Source organism: Sapajus apella, unplaced genomic scaffold (genome assembly GCF_009761245.1).
Source record: "Sapajus apella isolate SASKATOON/1434 unplaced genomic scaffold, GSC_monkey_1.0 scaffold47, whole genome shotgun sequence".
Taxonomy (NCBI): domain Eukaryota; kingdom Metazoa; phylum Chordata; class Mammalia; order Primates; family Cebidae; genus Sapajus; species Sapajus apella.
In genome coordinates, this window is record NW_022436987.1 from 15,433,306 (window position 1) to 15,454,914 (window position 21,609).

The following is a 21,609-nucleotide window of genomic DNA, read 5'->3' on the forward strand; positions in this document are numbered from 1 at the left end:
AGCTGACATCAGTTTACCTCTTAATCATTCAGCTCAGCTTCTGGATTGCACAGCAGACTTCTTGAGTTGGAATTCACCTGTTTGTTCGCTTTCTTTTTCATCTGCCAAAGGACCACAACATAAAGAGCCAAGTGGGACAGTGGCTTGCACACAGAAATATCTAGAAAAATAGGGCAGAGACCAGAAGAGCATGTTAGTGAAACCTTCTCTTTTTATAAGCTGCGCTGCTAATTTTGTGAACTTCCCTGGAGTACTGGGGTCAAAGTTGTGTAGGGGTTACGGATACACGAAGTGAAAGTGGGTGCAAGAAGTGAGAAGGGCACATTCTTATTAGTGAAGAGGATTCTGAAACGTTGGAATTGGTTTCCAGGAAATGAGGGAGGGCTGTTTTGAGGTTTCCACGGACTCCTCTGCGATCCCTGTTGTGAATAACAAAGGGATAGTGGTGGTGAGGTGGGGCAGGGGTTCAGAGAGACTGGGAAGACTGAGCAAGCCAGGTAACTTTAAATTATGTGGGCCTCATTTGGCATAAATTAGAGGCTGTCATTTCAGATTTCACGACTTTACATATCCAGTTAAAAATAACATTCCTAGATGTTAGTGGGACAATTAGGAAGTGGGACAGAAGTCTCAAACCTGTGGGATCTTCATAGGGAAGGTCAGGTCCTGAAACGGTCGCATAGAGGGGAGAGGACGCATTCTCTTCTTGCCCATAAGTAGAAACAAAGCCCAGCTTTTCTCTCCAGAGAATGGTGTGGTGGTGGGGGAGGGAAAAGAAGGTGGAGGTCCCGGAGAAATTGCAAATGAGGCCAAAATGTGACTATGAAAGAAGAGTGGGCTTTTGATGATACCATTAAGAAAATCAGGCAAGAAAAAAAAAAAGATGGTTAGGAATTACCCCTATGTGGCAGCATCTGCCCTGCAGAATGAGGTTTGCAAATAGACTTCCCAAACCCCAGCCACAGCTCGCTCTGCCTAGAGAACCCCTTTTCTGCACCCCAACTTCAGCGCCCTCTTCCTGCACCCCTAAAGAGGGTACTCAGTCATAGGGGTTCACCCGGAGTGCGGAGACAGAAGGTACAGGTGGTGAGTGGGGATTCAGCCATCATCCCCCTCAGGTCCCTCCCCACCCAGCTGACAGGGCGAATCCCGAGTAACTGTTTTCCGAGGGGCCGTGCGCGCTCGGTGGCGCCGCCTCCGTCTGGGTTCCCCTGAGGAAAATTGCCCACCCGCGAGGGTTCGGCGGCTTTTCCACTCTGCGGGGCTGAACTGTGGCAACTTCGGCGGCCCCCACCGCGGTGCGGAAGCAGAGACCACAACCGCGGCTCGGCGGGGCTGGAGCGCGTGAAGCCGTGGGGGTGCCGTGCGCCTCGCGCTCCCTCCTTTCGGCCGCAGGTCCCGGGACTCCGACTTCGGTGCTCCGGATGGTAGCGGCTGCCGCGCCAGCAGTCCAAATCCTAGCAGTTCCGCGGGCGAAGGAGGCGAACTGAACAGGCCCCCAGTGCGGAGCGCAACCAGCCAGAGTAGCCAAGCCCGCGCTCGCTCCTGCCCCGGCTCCCAGGCGAACGCAGCCGCAGCGGGGGCCGGGCACCGAGCCCCGCGCCTCCGCCGCCGCCCGCGGTGGGGGCGGGCTGGGGGCGGGGCGGCCGGGACTGCCTTAGCGGGCGCGTCCCGGAGCGCAGCACCCGGCGCTGCGTAGCCACCTCCCCCGCAGCCCGCTAGCAAGTTTGGCGGCTCCGAGCCCGGCGCGCCTCAGGATCCGGGCTCATTTGTTTCCACCTAGCTTCGGTTCGCCCTGCTAGGCGGGGACCCTCGGGAGCGATGCCGATGGATGTGATTTTAGTTGTGTGGTTCTGTGTGTGCACGGCCCGGACAGGTAAGCAGTACTGGGGCGGTGAGAGGGATCCGGGAAATGGGGGAGCCCCGCCGCTTCGCCCAGAGCGCACAGCTGCGTGGGGAGACGGAACCGAGCTCTGCGCTGGCCTGGGGAACGGCAGTAGCGTGGACAGCTTCCTGGGGTCTCTTTGCCCTGCTCGGAGTGACAGGGTGAGAAGCGGGACTCACGGGCTTGAAGGTGTCCCCGCTGAGTGCCCCTTCTCGGGGGACGCGGCCTCGGGGACGCTGGTGTGAGGGGCGCGGCCGAGCGGGCGCACCCTCTTGCAGCTAGTAACCAGCTTTCCGGTCCCAGGGAGTCGAAACCCGCAGCAGGGCTGGCCTGCGACCTCCAGGTCCCCAAACTTGAAAGGCGCTGTGGAAACTGCTCTCGCCGCCCCCGGCCAGGCTGGGAAGGGGTAGATGCGGGAGTCGCGCCCGTAGAGGGAGCGCTTCCGGCTGGCGGGCGCGGCCCGGGCCTGGAGGGCGCGGCGCGGCGACCGGAGAGAGCTGCGGGAGAACCCTGGGATCCGGCGATCTCCTCCTGTCCCTTCCTGACTACCCCTGAGAACTCCAGGAGTATTCTTCTCCAACCCTCTTGGCTCGCAGGAGATGGGCGAACAATTATTTGGGGGAAATGGAGCAGTGGAGACAATCTGGGGAAATTTTCTCAAGCTCAAACCAGTTTTCTCTTGCTATAATCGCAGGGTTGGGGTGGGGAGGGGGAACAAGGATGATGCGTGAATCTGAAGTCCCCACTTGGTTCTGCCTCCGGAGACGCAGTTGTGAGGACTCTCAGCGCGTCTTCCTCCTTCTGCTTCCACCAGCTCCCTTGCCCACAAGTCCCCTGGGGTTCGGAGACAGGCTTTCAGCCGCTTTCTTCAAAGAGCTAGTAGTAGACGCGGGGAGACTGGGGTGAGGTGGGGTGGGGTGTGATGTGGTAGAAAATTGGCAAAAATAGGGCCTGTCAATTGGGGGGAGTGTCGGCGGTTTGCAGTCCTACCCGGCCATCCTCCGTACGCGCTGCTGACTTCGCACCCTAGAATTTGTGTGGTCATCCTCTCTCCCTTTACTCTCCCCACTTTACCACCCCTATTTCCTTCTCTAGAGGCGTGGCTTTCTCTAGGCCAAAGAGCGGAGAGGGCTGAGGAGGGGCGTCTGCCCTTGGTTGTTTGGCCCAAAAGTTCCCTCCGCTTGCGCCCAGGCGCCCCTCTTTGGCAGTTAGCTCGCTGGAAGATATAGCGTCTAGGAGCTGAGAGGGCCCTTCCAACTTCCCCAGGACTGAGCAGGCAGCGGCTTTCGTCTGCTTAAGAACGTCGAGTATGGATTTCTCCAGGGACAAAAGAAACCTCCCGTTTCGTTCCTGAGCTTCACAGGCTGCGGAGACGCCAAGGCTCAGTCTAGCTTAGAATAGTTGCTTCTTGAGTTCAGGCCCATCAGGACTGGTTAATCTTTTAAAACCAGAACATGCTGAAGGATTGCGCGAATCCCAGGAAGATCAGGACAGGCAAGGCTAGTAAGTGCAGAGCGTGGGCTACCAGCCCTGAGCACGAGAGTCTGGTGCTCGTGGACATCTTAAAGAGGAACCGCAGACAGGGTGAAACTAGATAGGGAGGGGACTACCCGTTAGTCAGTTCACATCCCTAAGTGCACATCACTATGGAATATGCCTAAATTCTTTGTTCTCATGACTCCTTTAAAAAGTCGCCAAAGTACCCTTATCACAGAATGGAACATTTTTCAGGGTTCATTGCTTGTGGAGGGGATCTTTAAGAACAAGATATTTTCCCTCTTTCCACTACCAGTCCCCTTTAAATCTTGTAAAATTCTGGTTGTAGGGGAAAATTCATTCATGTTTTTATGCATTCAACAAACGGTGTCTTGCTGGGTGCCAGGATTTCTTATGCAAACAGAAAATGACTTAGTCCTTGACTTCTAGGAACTTACAGCATAGTTGGGAATCTAGATGGAAACTGGCAGGCATTTTAATTTTACAGATTGATGGGGGGGGGTGATGGAGAGGTAGGAGTATAAGTCTGTATTAAGGAAATATGGAGGAGGGACAGTTTGAATTAATTCTGGGGAGGAGTGGTGGTCATGGATTTGAGAGTTGTGCCTTCAAGGCTTTGTAGGGAGTTTTCCAGGTGGACAAAGTGGGAAGGTATTCTAGGATGAGGGAGCAGGTTGAGCAAAGGCAGGGAAGCATGGAAGGATCTGGCACATTGGTTGTGGCTGTTACCTAGGGAGCTTGGGTTTTCAACGCCACTTGACACTACTCGAACACTAGACGCCACATATTTCTTCTACACACATTATCAGAAGAATCAGAGAGACGGGGAGTGGGGTGGATTACCTCTCAATTTGTACACTTAAAATATCTTGTAGCTGGAGAGGATATAAGCAGTAGCTTTCTGGGGGCAGCCCCTTTGATTTTGTCCAGGTATCACCATTTCCATATCACCCATTCACCCTCTCCTTAGATAACAAAGGCTGACTTGTGATTAGTTTATCAGGATCCAAACTGCTGCATGAAAAGTTTCTTTGTCAAGTGTGACAATTGTTGTCTGGGCTGTTAACAGTCCTAGATGAAATAAACATGTGGTTCACTTAGTGCCTGCTCAGGTATCACCGCCTTTTAAAGGAACTGAGTAGATGATATCAGGCACATTTTAATTAAAGCAAGACTGCCGTGCAGACACAGTGCATATGAAAAGATCTAAAGATAGGGGTCATAAGGAGTTGCTAAAATCTGCCTTGTTCAGAGAACTTGTTTTAAGAGTGCAAAGCGGAGTCAAGACGGGAGGTGCGGTTCTCCAGTTTTTGTTATTTCTGGTTGAGAAATAATTCAGAGATTTTTCAGGTACATCACTAGTAATGAAAATTTAAAAGGCTACAATAATAGAAGTAATAACACACTATCTCTATGAGTTTTCTCCAATGCTTTGGCAGTGTTAATAATCGAAAACTCAATAATTATTCCCCCATTGCTTTCCGGTTTTGGTCACCACGGTAGAGGGTAAAGGGAGTACAAAGCCCCTGCTGACCAAGTGAATGTTTTTTGCTGCCACCTGCTGGAAAGGAGAGATTTTCTTTCTTTCTTTCTTTTTTTTTTTTTTTTTTTTTTTTTTGAGGACTTTGGCTCTTGTTCCCCAGGCTGGAGTGTAATGGCACAGTCTGGCTCACTGCAACCTCTGCCCCCTGGGTTCAAGCGATTCTCCTGCCTCAGCCTCCCGAGTAGGTGGGATTACAGGCATGAGCCACCATGCCGGGCTAATTTTGTATTTTTAGAAGAGACAGGGTTTCTCCATGTTGGTCAGGCTGGTCTCAAACTCCCGAACTCAGATGATCTGCCTGCCTTGGCCTCCCAAAGTGCTGAGATTACGGGTGTGAGCCACTGCACCCAGCCAAGAGATTTTATTTTTGAAGGAACTCTCTGGTGGATCATTAATTATGAATTGAATAATGGAGCTGTGAATATGAGCCCCCAGCCTCCAAGGATCATGTAAAATATTGGCCAGCTTGGAACAGGCGTAGAGCATATTCTTCAAGAAAATTGCTTTTGGAGTATTAAGGACCTTTTTAGGTCCCCAGAGGTCCAAATCTGGTTAAGTGGTTGTAAAATTCTGTGGTTAAATGAGCTCTTGGAGCATCATTCTAGCATTATTTTAGTCTGCATGGTCCGGAGGAAAACAGACAGCGTCCACCATGGACGAGGAGCGGGAGGAAATTTAAAGTCAGCCAGACCCAGGAGGATTTGCCTGGAAGCCTATGCCTGGGACCCCAAAGGTGAACTGAGTGGGCTGTGGGCCTGAGCACTCCCTGGGTGGGGGTGAGGAGCAGCCATTAGCAGCAGCAACAGGTATCTTTTTTAAGAGTGGAGGTTTCTGAATCTCAGAATCAGGCCTCAAGTGCCTCTGTGACATTGACATGCTGCCTTCCAGGTTTTAAAAATATTTCTTCCCCAGGAGCTTTTTCTCTTGCTTAATTGGAATTCCCAATCTCAGCCATTTGTAGAGCCATTATGTCCAAAGTAGAAAACTTCAATAGAGTTTCCTAGGAAAGGGCAGGAGCTCCATGCTTGGACAAGAAGCAGAAACATTAATTTTTTTTTTTTTTTTTAATGAGACCAACAACACTCACACTACATAAGGTTCAGGAGATCCCATGTAAATGCTGCCTTATTAATAGGCTTTCTGATTCCCTAGGCAGTGTGCAAAGTGCTATCCTTTACACATCCTACTATGGGCAGGAGACATTTTCATCCTGATGGGGACCAATTAAAGGGAGATAAGAAAACTGTATGCAGAAGCCTAATTGATTTCTTTTTTGTTGTATTGTTTTTATGAGCTGTTTTCATAATAAAAGCAATACACTTAAAGCCAGAGAAGTTCCTTCACTTTTGAGTTGTGGGTGGGGAGCTGGGGAGTGAATATAGGTTTCATAAATGGATTTTACAAGCAAACCTAGGGTGAGAGGCCCTTCTAGGTCAGTTGGGCATGGAGAGGGGTTGGGAGAAAAGGGGCCATCTGTATCTTTTGTATGATTCCAGTGGAGTTGAGGACCAGGGAGCTGGAGTGGTCTGGAGAACTGGTCTTATTAAAGACAGAGCTGGGTACCACCTATGTGCCAGATTGAGCTGTTGAAGTATGAATATAGTTTCCCCTGAGACCTCATGAGTCTGTTGTAACAGGTACCAGTATCTTTTTACACATGGTCACCCAAACCATGGAATTTTCTTTAGCATGAAGTATGAAGACACCCGTGTTAGCACTGATATAGAGTACTGGAGTTCTGAAGTCTCTGCTTCCGCAATTGCTTCAGGGAGGCAGGTATTAACATTCCTATTTTGTGGATGAGGAAAATGAGGCTCTGATACGTGAGTGAGATATTTAAGGGCACAGAGTTAGTAGAGGGAAGAGACTGGACTGAAACTGGCTCTCAGTTTAGTGTTGTTTCCACAATACTTTCTGGATTGAGGGAATTATGTTCTCATTTGGGGGGTGAGGATTCAAGGACACCATTAGGGTGTTCTGATAGTTCTACAGAGTTTATTTGGATGCTTTTTAGGTTTGTCCAGTTAATTGCAGGGCCCTTGGTCTGGGAGATTTGAACACCTTAAGGATGCTATCATAGAAGGTCTTATAGTCCCTGTATCAGTCAATATTGCCATAATAATTCTGTGTAACAACCCAAAACTCAGCGGCTTGAAGCACTGAGTTTGTGATATGTGCTTTTGGTTTACATATCTGTAAGTTGTGTTTGGTGCTGGCTCATCTAGGCTACATTTGGCTGGGCTTGGTTTCAAACTCAGGTAGGCCGCCAGCTCCACATGTCTAGGTCTCCTTGGACTAGTGGGCCAGCAGGGCCATGTTCTTCTCATCATGATGTGGAAGTAGAAGAGAACCAACCCCACCACACAAGCATATTCAAGCATCTTCTTGCATAATGCTGCTAACATCCCAATGGCCAAAACAAGTTACATGGCTGGCCTCAAAGTCAAGAGATGGGGAGGTTTGCTCCCATTCTAGTGGAAGGAACTGCAAAGACATACAACAAAGGCTGTGGATATGAGAGGGGTAAAGATTTGAGGCCAATAATTCAGTCAACCACTGTCTTTTTAGAAAGTTTCCTTGGCTTGCATGTCATCCGTCATCTTATGCTATCCCCAGATGTACATATTGCTCTGAGGTCATTGCACACAAAGTATTGATTGTGCACCAGATCATTAGATAATCAGGTCCTGAGTTCAGAGCCTCTCTGCCGTCTGTCCAGCCCTGTGAAAGGCACTTGGGCAACAGGGGTGCTTTCTTCTTCTTGCATCTGGTGAAGGGCACACTCTCCAGACCACTCTCCAAATTCCTGGCCAGAGAAACACCAACTTAGAGGTCCTCTGAAATTTAATTTCTGCCTTTAAACATAAACCTTAAAACCCTGCAATTATATCTCAGAATAACATCCAAGCTCCTTGTTGTGGGTAACAGTCCTTATATGATCTGGCCCTTCTCTCTGTTTCTTTTTAGCCCCTTCCCCTTCTCCTTCCTCTTCTCTTCCCCTTCCCTTTCCCCTTCCCCTTCCCTTTCCTTCCCTTTTCCACAGATTTTCACTCTGGCACCAGGCTGGAGAGCAGTGGTACTGCAGCATCTACTTCCTGGGTGCAAGTGATCCTCCTAAGTAGCTGGGACCATAGGTGTACGCCACCATGCCTGGCTAATTTTTTGATTTTTTTTTTTGTAGAGACATGGTCTACTTATGTTGCCCAGGCTGGTCTCAAACTTCTGAGTTTAAACAGTTCTGCCTCAGCCTCCCAAAGTGTTAAGATTACAGGTGTGAGCCGCCATGCCTGGTTGGCCTCATTTTCTACTTCTCTACCCCTGGCCCATTCAGTTTCAGCCACGCTGGCCTTTTTTCTGTTCTTGGGACATTCCCAGTTTGTTCCTCATTTGTATGTACCCTTCTCTACAGTGGAAAGCTTCCTCCCACCTTGCCTTTTCTAGCCATTCAAGTTTCAGCTCAAAAGAACCGTTTCGAACTCTCCTTTCTAAAGTAGGGCCCCTATCCAAGTTGCTTTCTATCCCATAACTCTATTTTATTTTCTTCACGGCATTCATTGCCATCTCAGATTATTGTATTCATTTGTTTATTTCTTGTCCTACACCCACCTAACCTGCAGGAATGCGTGCTCCATGAGCACATCGCCAGTGCCTAGCAATGTGTGTGCTGTATATAAGCACTCGTTAATACCTGTTGAAAAAATTATGAATAAATGCAGAGTGAATGGAAGGAAGACATCTTTGGGTAAACTGGTTTCACAACTGGCTACATTTGGAAGAGAAAACCTTAAATCTTCCGTTCAGGGGACAAAGGGAAGCCTGATAGAAACTGAGAAGGCAGTTACATACACTTTATCTGCCTTGGTAATAACAGGTTTCAGCTCCAAAGAGGCCTTCCTGACCAACTGTCTGTTGACAGAAGCCTAGCAGGTCTTGTTTTCTAACAGGAAAAGAGTAAGAAAAGTGTAGATTTCCTTCTTCAAGGCTGTAGGACTAGGGTTAAGGTGGGAGGACAGGCAAGGTTGTGATAGCTTATGATGTCCCAGTGAACATTCACGCAGTGGGTGCAAGCTCTCCAAATCTTGCCTCAGTGACTGCATTACTGTCAGATGAGAGGTGACAGCTGTTGCTGATTAAAACATTTCCAACAGCACAGTCGGAATTGCACTATTGAGATGATAAGTGTAGTTAGACACAGCCTTTATGAATGGCTTAAACACAGTCCCTCAGAGTGCTCACTAGCCCTATTAATACTTATAGTTGGAAATCACTTTGCAATCATGAATGAATCATTCCTCGGAGCACCCCCTGGGTGAGAGGCATCCAGGAATCGTCTTAGATGGAAATATATATCCATTATTCTAGGGATTCTCCTTCCTGTCCAGTCCCTCTGCCACCCTTCTTCAGCAGGGACAGGGTTCCTTTCCATTTTCTTCCTCTTCAGCATAGGCGGTTATGCCTGATTAATTAGGGAACACTTTGTGGAGGTGTTTACTGGTGGTGGTGGTGTCATATTTTGCTACTGCAGCTGTCTCTGAGGCAGGTGGAACAGGACCTCAATCTGGTAACCACAGTCATCACTTCTGTAAAGCCTGGAAACCCAGTTTCTTTATAACTCACCAGACAGCAAAACCTATCCTGAGTTGAACTCATTTCATGGCAAGACTTGATCTAAATTGATATCAGCCTATTTATAATCTTTATTTATGCCAATTAGAGAAGTATGTTTTTTGCTTCAGAAATATTGTATTTGATTATAGGTGATGAATTAGATTTTGCTAAAAATGTTACCTAGAATATAGTCTATAGGCCTTATTACCTTTCTAACATATGGCACCTTCTGAATTCTGAACTATATTTAACCCCAGGGGTTTTGGATAAGAGATTATCAATCTGTAATGGGGAGTGGGGTTGGCGGAAGGAACAAAGAAACTACAGTATTAGCGGGGTAAGAGAGCAAAGATTTGCTTTTCTTTTCCCTCCATAGACAAAGACTCCAAGCACTCATCACCGGCTTCCTTGTATTCCCTGCCACTCCCTGACCCTATAACCTCTGCTTCGTAATGCTACTAGCAGTCTACCTTTTAAGCCCAAACAACTCTTTGTTCCTTTCCAGTGGTGGGCTTTGGGATGGACCCTGACCTTCAGATGGATATCGTCACCGAGCTTGACCTTGTGAACACCACCCTTGGAGTTGCTCAGGTGTCTGGAATGCACAATGCCAGCAAAGCATTTTTATTTCAAGGTAAAGGCACCTCCTTTCTTGCATGGTGACAGAGGCTGGGGAGGAGGGTCTGTCTGGGGAAGTGCTCATCTGGTGTGTGTTTTTCTGGAGATTGCCTTTGCTGTTTCTTTTATGTTGCTATTCTGAGTGTTTAGATATGCAGGGGGTATTATTCTGAGGGTAGGAGGGAGGTATTAGAGGTCATGGTGATGAAATATTTGGTTTGTCAATGAAATATTTACTTGATGATTTTGGTGAGGATCTAAAGTGGAATGAATTTATAAAATACTTGAAAGCCATTGACCAGTCATATTATTGTGACGGGATATTTCTCTAGCTGTTATCTATATCTTTGCCTGTACTTATACCTATACCTTTATTTACATCTTTCATCTAGGGGATAGGCCATAAGGATGGAGGAAAACTTATGTTCTCCTTGAGGTAGAGCTTACTCAGTTCTGCCCATTATAAGCTTGACTACAATTCATTAAATCATTCAGCAAGCATTTATAGAGAGAATATGGTGTGGTTCTTAGAAGCATGGTGTTTCTCGCAATTTTGGAGGCTGTGAAGTCCAAGAACAAGGCATCAGCAAATTTGGTACCTAGTGGGGGCTGGCTGTATCTGCTTCCAAGATGATGCCTTGTTACTGTGTCCTGTGGAATGCTGTGTCCTCATATGGTAGAAGGGATGGAAAGGCAGAAGAACAACTAGCTGGTTTCCTTTCTAAAGACACTAATCCATTAATGAGGGCAAAGACCTTATGATTTAATCACTGCCTAAAGGCCCTACTTCTTAATACTAATGCACTGGGGATTAAATATGAATTTTGGAGGTACACAAATATTTAAATCATAGCAAAGTGATATGTCAACAGATACTTAAATGGATAGAAAGCCTGGTATAGGAAGGGGTGGGGTGTCTCAGAGCATTCTGAGCAGAGGAAATAGTATGTATAAAGGTAAGACAAAAACCAACAAAAAGACTTTCACATGGCTGAATGGTGGTGAATGTCTGGAGGGGTAGATAGGTGCTAGGTTACATGGGACACTGTTGGAAGAGCTGATATTCTGCAATGTGTGGGTTTGGATGTACTGATGATTTATGGCTGGTGTCCATTTCAATAGATGGGATGCTTATCAAATTATTTTTGTAATCTTTTTTTGAGACGGAGTTTCACTCATGTTACCCAGGCTGGAGTGCAATGGCGCGATCTCGGCTCACCGCAACCTCCGCCTCCTGGGTTCAGGCAATTCTCCTGCCTCAGCCTCCTGAGTAGCTGGGATTACAGGCATGCACCACCATGCCCAGCTAATGTTTTTGTATTTTTAGTAGAGACGGGGTTTCACCATGTTGACCAGGATGGTCTCGATCTCCTGACCTCGTGATCCACCCGCCTCGGCCTCCCAAAGTGCTGGGATTACAGGCTTGAGCCACCGCGCCCGGCCTGTAATCTGTTTTAAGTTACATGTTTTAAGTACAAGGTCAGTCAATGACTTTGTACTTTACTCTCAGAGAAGTGGGGTCTTTGTAAAGGTTTAAACAGGGAAATGAACTGATCAGATACCGTAGTATGGCAGCCTGGGTATATCTCTATAAAATATCTGGCAGGGTACTTTTTTTTTTTATTGCATTTTAGGTTTTGGGGTACATGTGAAGAACAATGCAGGATTGTTGCCTAGGTACACACATGGCAGTGTGATTTGCTGCCTTCCTCCCCTTCACCTATATGTGGCATTTCTCCCCATGCTCTCTTTCCCCACCTCCCCACCCCCCATCCCTCCCCCATTTCCCCACAACAGACCCCAGTGTGTAGTGCTTCCCTCCCTGTGTCCATGTGTTCTCATTGTTCAACACCCGCCTATGAGTGAGAACATGCAGTGTTTGATTTTCTGGCAGTGTACTTTTAACGCAGGCTTTTATGATGATAACAAAAAGATTATTTTAGCATGACTCAACCAACATTATGGAATGAGATTTACATATTTACTGTGCAGATAACTTAAGACTTGTTAATGATATATAGCAAATCTACAGACATTATGTAATGATATATAGCAAGACTATGGACGTACCAATTTTCACTTACTCCTTACTAATGAATTGGTGAAGTATATAAGCTGGGTATGGTTAAAAAACTAGACTGAATCACTTTCTTTTTGCGTTGTGCAAGATCTGCTCAGCCACTGTTGAGAGTCCATGCCTTTCTTGATCTGAGCAAGGCTGCTCACACTTTGTCAACAAAGTTGCTATGAAAACCTCGCTGGTCTGTAAGCTTCAAGAGGGCAGGAGTCCTGCTGAACTAGATACTCCTAGATCCTCAGGGCCAACTATTGTGCATGAAACATAGTAGGTGATTAATAAACATTTCAAATGTAATTAAAATTTCTGCTTTACTATGTACCTTATAAAAAGCTTACTGCTTGCTTTAGTTACTACTATTCATTCATTCCACAAGTGTAGGTCCCCTGGGCAGGAACTCTACTCTCTAATCTGTGTATTCTCTGTTTTGGCAACTGTCTCTGGGATGTCTGCCAAGCTACAATAACTGAGAGATTTCCAGCTTCTTTGGTGGGAAGAGTAACTTCTTTATGGAACTTTGACTGAAAAGGCCTTTCTCTTATATCTGCTGTGATTATATTGGGCTCACCTAGAAAAATCAGGATAATCCCCCCCATCTCAAGACTAGTAACTTAATCACATCTGCAAATCCCTTCTGTCATTTAAAGTAACATATTCATAGATTCTGTCAATTAGCACCTGGACATTTTTGGGGAGCCATTATTTTGTCTACCACGAAGTCTGCCCTCTAGATCCCAAAGATTTGTGTCTGTCCCATGTGCAAAATACATTCACCCCATCCCAGTATCTCAAAAAGTCTTAATCCATGATAGCATCAACTCAAAGATTGAAATCTCCCCTAATCTTAGCTGAAAAATTCTACATCTCATTATCTAAGTAATCTAAATAAGATATGGGTGAGACAGTGGGTATAATCCATTTTTGGGGAAAAAAATTCTCTCTATTGTGGTCCTGTGAAACTAGAAAACAGTCCAAAATACAGTGGTGGGACAGGCATAGGATACCGGTTATCCATATTTCTGTTCCAAAGGGAGGAAATGGAAAGAAGAAAGGAGTCATTGGTCCCAGACAATTGTGAAATTCAGCAGTGCAAACTCCATTGGGAGACCTGACTCTCAGCTTTCTCTCCAACTCAAGGAGATTGCCTGAGTTCTGCCTTCCTGTGCTACAGCCTGGAAACTCCCTGAGAGCAGTAAGCTATGGTAATTATAGGGCTCATCTCTTTTGTATCCCATCTCTGAAGGATCACTGCCCTTCATTGACTGATGGCTAGTGTCTTGAAAACTGTAGTTTCATCAAATATTCACTATAAATCTAAATTAAAATGAATTAAAATTATATAAAATTGAAAATTCATTTCCTCAGCCACACTAGCCATATTTCATGTGTTCAATTGCATAATATGTCTAGGGGTTACCATATTGGACAGTACAGATCTGGAGATGCTCAGAAATTTTACTGTTTCACTACAGCTCTGTTACTATAGGCAGGCTTCAAAAACCCTGTCTTTTAAGGTTAATGTGTGATAGCAACTATCAAGCTATTTAAGCTATCTCAAAGTACTTCCATTTACTTATTATAAAGTGGGGGTAATAATAGTGGTTGTAGTGAGGATGAAATAATACATATAAAGTGCTCGAACAGTACTTAGTGGTGAGCACTCATTAAACTTGAGTTTGTACATTTTAAAGTAATGGGGTATAGCTTTGGCCTTTTTTCCCTCATGTATATCATCTACCTTGTGTGTTTTTGATGTCATATTTTAACCCAGAGGTAGATTAGGTAGTGGAAAAAGCAGAAGATTGGGGAGGGGCAGAAGATTAAAATTAGCATTTTTTGTTTTAATTTATTTCATTCTCACTACAATGATATAAAATAGGTACTATTATTGCCTCCTTTTATCAATGAGTAAATGGAAGTATATTGAGGTAGTATTTAAGGGTGCCAGTAGATACATCTCTAAATGTCTTTAAGCCTCAGTTTCCCTGTCTGGAAATTGGATGAATAAAGAGACTGAAAAGAACTCAATGACCACATATGGGAAAGCACTTTCAAAAGTGCAAAGAGTTAAAAAAACAATTCATTGTTTTCCTTCATTTATTTTTTTTCTCCTAATATTTCACCATCTAATGTCCAGCTGTGAATTGTGTGTTCAGAGAATGAAAACCTTCATTTCAATGCTAGCCTATTAATAATATTGATAAATTTAAATAGAAAATTCACTTAACTGGAAACATTTCTGCAGTACCAACTCCAAAGCCTGGTAGGATTTATTTTGGGGTAGCCAGCTTTTGAGTTATCTTTGTTACTGCTGTCCTTGTAGAGCGCAAAGAATTGAAAAAGTAAGATTTTTATTTTTTTTTTTGCTTGAAATAAATTTTTTAGGGCGTTAAAAGAAAAACTTTAGACAAATTAAATTTAACAGAATTTAATTGAGCAAAGAATGATTCGTGAATCAGGCATCCCCCAGGACCAGAATAGGTTCAGAGAGACTGTCACTGCCGCATGGTTGGAGAGGATTTATGGACAGAAAAAGGAAAGTGATGTACAAAAAATGGAAGTGTGATACAGAAACAGCTGAAATTCATATAGCTTGGTATTTGCCTTGTTTGAACATTTGGCCACTGTGGCTGAAACTCGGTGATCAATATAAGATGACCATCCTGGCTAAGATGGTGAAACTCCATCTCTACTAAAAATGCAAAAATTTAGCTGGGCGTCGTGGCAGGCGCCTGTAGTCCCAGCTACTCAGGAGACTGTGGCAGGAGAATTGGTTGAACCCATGAGGTGGAAGTTGCAGTGAGCTAAGACCGCATCACTGCACTTCAGCCTGGGCAACAGAGTGAGACTCTGTTGAGAACTCTATACATTTCACTATATATAGAGAAACTTTCAGGTGGAATTTACATCGAGGGAGCTTTAGGCTAAACTTAATTTAACAATTCTCCCCTTTTAGTCCCCTCTCAAAATTGAAAAGGTGACCAAAACTTTAGGCATTGAAGTGACTCTGTCATTGTCTTAAGTATATTTAGTTGGTCTCAAATATCACTGGGAAATAGTAGAACATGTGAGTATAGAGGCTTCAGTTTTTGTTTGTTTGTTTTTGTAGAGGATAAAGTAGAGGAGTCCTATTTATGTTGGAATCTCCTGTTTTCAGGAGAGAAAAAAAAACACCTGGTCTGTTTTGGTATATATCTTTTTTTTGAAGTTTTAGTTTTTATTATGTTATGTTTAGTTTGAGTGACTTCATTTTTGTTTGATCTGATCTGGTCTTTTGGGGACTAGTATATGAGTTTCGTCTAAAAGAAGGCCTCTCCCATAATTTTGTTTACACTTTTAGTAAGATTTTTTCTTATTATTTAAGTTTTATGAGTACATTATATGTATATATACACATATGGTATTGAAATATTTTGATACCAGCATATAGTGTGTAATAATGGTCAAGTATTAATTTAGGTGAGTGTGACCAAAACTTAGGGCTTTAGTGCTATTTTTAGTTATTATTTTGAGTTTTTGGTCTCAGTATGTTATTTATAGGTTATGGTGTCTTTATGACTATCCATTTTTGTTTTTTGAGATATTGTAGTTTGAGTAGAAGAGAGACTATTTTGACATTTTATGAATGGCTATGTGTAAACATTTAACATTTTTGAGAGAATGTAGTGTGCCAGGGAGACTATTATTATGAATATTAGGAAGATAATGTTAAGAATATGGACTATGTTTTTTAGTTAGGGTCTTTATGAACTAAACTGATTTTTGTTTTGTTTTGTTTTTTGAGACAGAGTCTTACTCTGTCAACCAGGATGGAGTGCAGTGGCACGATCTCTGCTCATTGCAACCTCTGCCTCCCAGGTTCAAGCAATTCTCCCACCTCAGCCTCCTGAGTAGCTGGGATTAAAGGTACCCACCACCACACCCAGCTAATTTGTTATATTTTTAGTAGAGATGGGGTTTCATCATGTTGGCCAGGCTGCTTTCAAATTCCTGACCTCAACTGATCTGCCCTCCTTGGCCTCCCAAAGTGCTGGGATTTCAGGCATGAGCCACTGTGCCTGGCCTAGTCTAACTAAAATAGGTCAAAGAATGAGTTAGATAGTCTATTTGTCTTAACTAAGTAGTCTGTATTATTAATCCCTTATAATTGAATCCCTATAATGCTCAATGTATGTTTTAATGTGTAACAAGAAGTGTCACTAACTGTATAGATTTTTTTCTGTTTAATTAGTAGGCAATTTAAAGTACATTATTTTGTTTAGTATACTTTTAGTAAGAGAATTTATAGAAGTCTGTTGTTTAACCATAGTTTTTGTAGTAGAATTTGTTATAGAGGCTACTAAGAGAGACAGCTTTTTAATTTTTTAAATTAAAAATTTTTGTTTATCTTTGCTTTTAAAAATAATTTCAACTTTTAGATTCAGAGGGTACATGTACAGATTTGTTACTTGAGTATACTGTGTGATGATGATGTTTGGTGTATAATTGATCTAGCGAGCATAGTACCTAATGGTTTTTCAACCTTTACCCATCTATCTCTTCCCCCTCTAGTAGTCCCCACTGTCTGTAGCTGCCATCTTTATGTTTATGTTTACCCAGAGTTTAGCTCCCACTTATAAGTGAGAACATGTAGTATTTTATTTTCTGTTTCTGCATTAATTTGCTTAGGATAATGGTCTCCAGCTGTATCCATGTTGCTGCAAAGAACATGATTTCATTCTTTTTTTATGGCTGTGTGATAGTACATGGGGTATGTGTGTATAATATGTATATTATATATATCACATTTTCTTTATCCAATCCACCATTGTTGGGCACCTAGATAGATTCCATGTCTTTGCTATTGTGAATAGTGCTGCAACAAACATATGAGTGCATGTGTTTTTTGTTAGAATGATTTATTTGCTTTTGGATATATATACACACATATATATTATATACTCAGTGATGGGATTGCTGAGTCAAATGGTAGTTCTGTTTTCAGTTCTTTGAGAAATCTCCAAACTGCTTTTCACAGTGGCTGCACTAATTTATACTCCCATCAACAGTGTGTAAGTGTTTCCTTTTCTACAACAGATGCAGCCTCATGAACATCTGTTGTATTTTGACTCTTTTGAACATCTGTTATATTTCGACTCTTTAATAATAGCCATTCTGACAGGTGCGAGATAGTATCTCTTTGTGGTTTGGATTTGTATCTCGCTAATGCTTAGTGATATGGAGCATTTTTTCATATGGTTATTGGCCACTTGTATGTCCTCTTTCTTCTTTTGAAAAGTGTGTGTTCATGTCCTTTGTTCGCTTTTATAAGGTTATTTGGTTTTTGCTTGTTCAGTTATTTAAGTTCCTTATAGATTCTGGATCTTAGACCTTTATTGGATGCATAGTTTGCAAATATTTTCTCTCATTGTGTATGTTACCTGTTTACTCTGTTGATAGTATTTTTTGCTATGCTGAAGCTCTTTAGTTTGATTAGGTCCCACTTGTTAATTATTATTTTTGTTGTGATTGCTTTTGAGGCATTAGACATAAATTTTTTGTCAAGGCTGATATCCAGAATGGCATTTTCTAGGTTTTCCTCTAGGATTTTTATAGTTTGAGGTTTTACATTTAAATCTTTAATCCATCTTGAGTTAATTTTTGTATATGGTGAAAGGCAGGAGTCTATTTTCATTCTTCTGTATATGAGTGGTTGGTTATCCCAGCACCATTTATTGAATGGGGAGTCCTTTCCCCATCACTTATCTTTGTCTGCTTAATAAAGATCAGATGGTTGTAGGTGTGTGGTTTTATTTCTGGATTCTTTATTCTGTTCTATTGGTCTATGTGCTTACTTTTGTACTAGTACCATGCTGTTTACTGTAGGTTGCTGTACCCTTATAGTATAGTTTGAAGTGGGGTAATGTAATGTTTCTGGCTTTGTTCTTCTCCTTAAGATTGCTTTGGTTATGTCAGCTCTTTTTTGGATTCATATATATTTTAGTGTAGGTTTTTTTTTTTTTTTAATTCTGTGAAAAATGACATTGGTAGTTTTATAGGAATTGTGTTGAATCCAAAGATTGCTTTGGATTGTATGGTCATTTTTAATGATAGTGATTCTTCTAATCCATGAGCATGGACTGTTTTCTCATTTGTTTGTGTTATCTGTAACTTCTTTTAGCAGTGTTTTATAGTACTCTTCATAGAGAGATTTGACCTTTGTTGTTAGATATATTTCTAGGTATTTTATTTTATTTTTTTTGTGTATGTTATAAATGGGACTGTGTTCTTGATTTGGCTCTCAGCTTGAACGTTGTTGTTATATAAAAATGTTACTGATTTTTGTACATTGATTATCTATCCTGAAAGTTTACTGAAGTCGTTAATCAGTTCCAGGAAGCTTTTGGCATAGCCTTTAGGGTTTTCTAGCTACAAAATCATATCATCTGTGTAAAGGGATAGTTTGAATTTTTCTTCTCCTATTTGGATGCCTTTAATTTATTTATCTTGCCTGATTGTTCTGGCTAGCAGTTCCAGTACCATGTTGAATAGGAGTGGTGAAAGTAGACATCTTTATCTGTTCCAGTTCTCAAGGGGAATGCTCCCAGCTTTTGCCTGTCCAGTATGATGGTGGCTGTGGGTTTGCATAGATGGCTTTTATTATTTTGAGGTATGTTCCTTTGATGCCTAGTTTATTGATGGTTTTTTATCATAAAAGGATGTTGGATTTTATCAAAAGCTTTTTCTGGGCCTATTTAGATGATCATTTGGTTTCTGTTTTAGTTCTCTTTATGTAGTGAATCACATTTATTGATTTGTATATGTTGATTGTACCCCAGGAATAAGGCCTACTTGATCATGATGAATTAACTTTTTGATGTGCTACTGGATTCTGTTTGCTAGTATTTGGTTGAAGAATTTTGTATCTATGTTCGTTAGGGATATTGGTCTATAGTTTTAGTTTTTCATTGTGCCTTTGTTCTTGATAACAGGGTGATGTTGGCTTCATAAAATGAATTAGGAAGGGGTCCTTTCTGCTTTGTTTTTTGGAATCGTTTCAGTGGAATTGGTGCCAGCTTTTTTTGGTACATCTGGTAGAATTTGGCTGTGAATCCATCTGACTTTTTTTTTGGTAGATAGGTTTTTTTTTTTTTTAAATTACTTATTCAATCTTGGAACTTGATATTGGTTTGTTCAGAGGTTCAATTCCTCCTTGGTTCAATTGTGAGTGTTTCCAGGAATTTATCCATTTCTAGACAGATTTTCTGGTTTGTGTACATAGAGATGTTTATAGTAGTCTGTGAGGATCTTTTGCATTTCTATGGGATTGGTTGAAATGTCACCTTTGTTGTTTCTGATTGTGCTTATTTGGATATTATCTCTTTTTTCTTTGTTTATCTAGCTAGTACATCATTGATCTTGTTTATCCTTTCAAATACCCAACTTTTGTTTTCATGGATTCTTTGGGTGGGCATTGAGTCTCTATTTCTTTCAGTTCTTCTCTTATTTTAGGTATTTATTTTCTTCTGCTAGCTTTGGGATTAGTTTTTTCTTGTTTTCTAGTTCTCCTTGGTGTGATGTTAGATCATTGATGTGAGATCATTCTGATTTTTAGAGGTAGGCCTTTAGAGCTATAAGCCTTCCTCTTAACACTGCTTTTGCTGCAAAGGGGTATATTTAAAATTATCGCCATATTTATTTTAAATTATGGCAAAAGGTTGTTGTAAATGATGTCTATTTAGAAGACGGTAAGCCTTTGGTAATGTTTTTCATTTTTTAACCTATTATAGGTAATAAGGAGTGGACTGATGTTTTGTTTGTGCCCGACTATGAAGTAATAAAAATACTATTCAATTTTTTGGGCCCACATTTCAGCATTTATTCTTATAATCTAACACTGTAACTGTAACTTTAGAAAAATTACATTTAACAAGGTTTAAGTAAGCAAAGAATAATTTGTGAAGTGAACAGCCACCCACCACCCCCACTCCAAACAACCAGAATAAGTCTAGTACTATCACGTGGTTGGAGAGGATTTACGGACAGAAAGAATAAAGTGATATACATAAAACCAAAGTGAGGTATGGAAATAGCTGAATTGTTTACAGCTTGGCATTTGCTTTATTTAAACACTGTTTAAACAGTTGGCTGCCTTTGGTTGGCTAAAACTCAGTGATTGGTATAGGAGCATGTTACAGTCTGTTTACACATCCAGATAGGTTTCAGTTCACTATGTATAGAAAAACCCCTAGCCCAAACTTACAGGGGGGCAACTTTAGACCAAATTTAGCAACAAATTAGAGATGATGTGGGGAAAAGAATGAGTGGCTATGAGTCAGCCTGGCACAGATCTTTAAGTTGAAAACCATCTTAAATACCAGCATTAGATTTTCAAAAATCATTTTGGAATACCTCTGCTTTGCTTTGAGTGGTACTTGGAGGAAGATCTGAGAGTTTGAAACTATACTTCTCCTTGACTGACAGTGTCTTAGTGTTAAGTAGTTGGGAGGATGTGTCATTGATGGTTCATTTGTAAAAGTGAATTAGAATATGCATGAGTGCAAATTCTTTAATATGTTGCTTTTTTTTTTCCTGCCAAGGAAGTCCTGTCTTTCAGGAGTTCTGCTTCAAAAGAGTTTCTAAAGGAATAATAGATAGTATCATTCAAGTAGCTTGTTTTATGTGACAAGATAGAACAAAGGCTAATGTAGCTGCTTCCAAGGGAAGATTGAGGAATTCAGTGCCTATTTGCATCCTAGGCTTTGAGCTACCTGTTTTGGAAGACCTTGATAAACATGGTAAAGATTTCAGCCTCAACTAAGTTACAGTTGAAAATGGCAAATATGACCTCTGGTACCCTAATTCAGAATGAAAGAGAACTGGCTTATAGTCAAGTGTGGATAAAGTCCTAAGAACATTCAAGAAAGAAACTTCTTACTGGATAACCTGGGAAAGGGTCCTTGGGGGAGGTGGTACCTGAACAGACCTTAGAAGATGTACAGGAATTAAATATGTGATTTCTTTTTCATGGGAGCAATGCCCATGTGCAATCATTTTCACAAAACAGTGCTTGAGGCTTCAGCTATATATCTCTTAATGCTCAGAAAATCTGAGTAAGGTGGAATTACCCAAAGGGTTTGTTTGATGCCAATCTTCCAAATTTCGTGCCATCCACTGTTGCCCAAGTCTGAATTGTTTTTTCTGTTGGTTGGATGAGCCTAGTCATTAATTACCTCTGGGAGCATTTACTAGTCAACCTCACTTTGAGTGGAGTGATTTAGTATAACTTTGCATTTAATCAATTAGCAGAGTGATTCAATTCACATACCAGTATCTCCCAAATATAGGTATTTTTCCTCTTGCCAAATGAAAAGCTCAAGCTAGCTGTGAGAGTGGAGTGAG

The 21,609-nt window shown here is 42.3% G+C and overlaps 1 protein-coding gene across 2 annotated transcripts in view; it reads left to right on the top strand.

Annotated features, from left to right (window-relative positions):
* The first annotated feature begins 1,647 nt into the window (after nucleotides 1-1,647).
* NELL1 (neural EGFL like 1) overlaps nucleotides 1,648-21,609 on the top strand; it is an 874,275-nt gene continuing 854,313 nt past the window's right edge. Inside the window, exons 1-2 of one of the 2 annotated variants that reach the window (XM_032240986.1) lie at nucleotides 1,648-1,876; nucleotides 10,039-10,167. In XM_032240986.1, the coding sequence (XP_032096877.1) occupies nucleotides 1,822-1,876; nucleotides 10,039-10,167 (184 nt within the window). In that variant the 5' untranslated portion in view covers nucleotides 1,648-1,821. The remainder of the gene's footprint in view (nucleotides 1,877-10,038; nucleotides 10,168-21,609) is intronic. The other variant, XM_032240987.1, reaches the window with a different exon arrangement.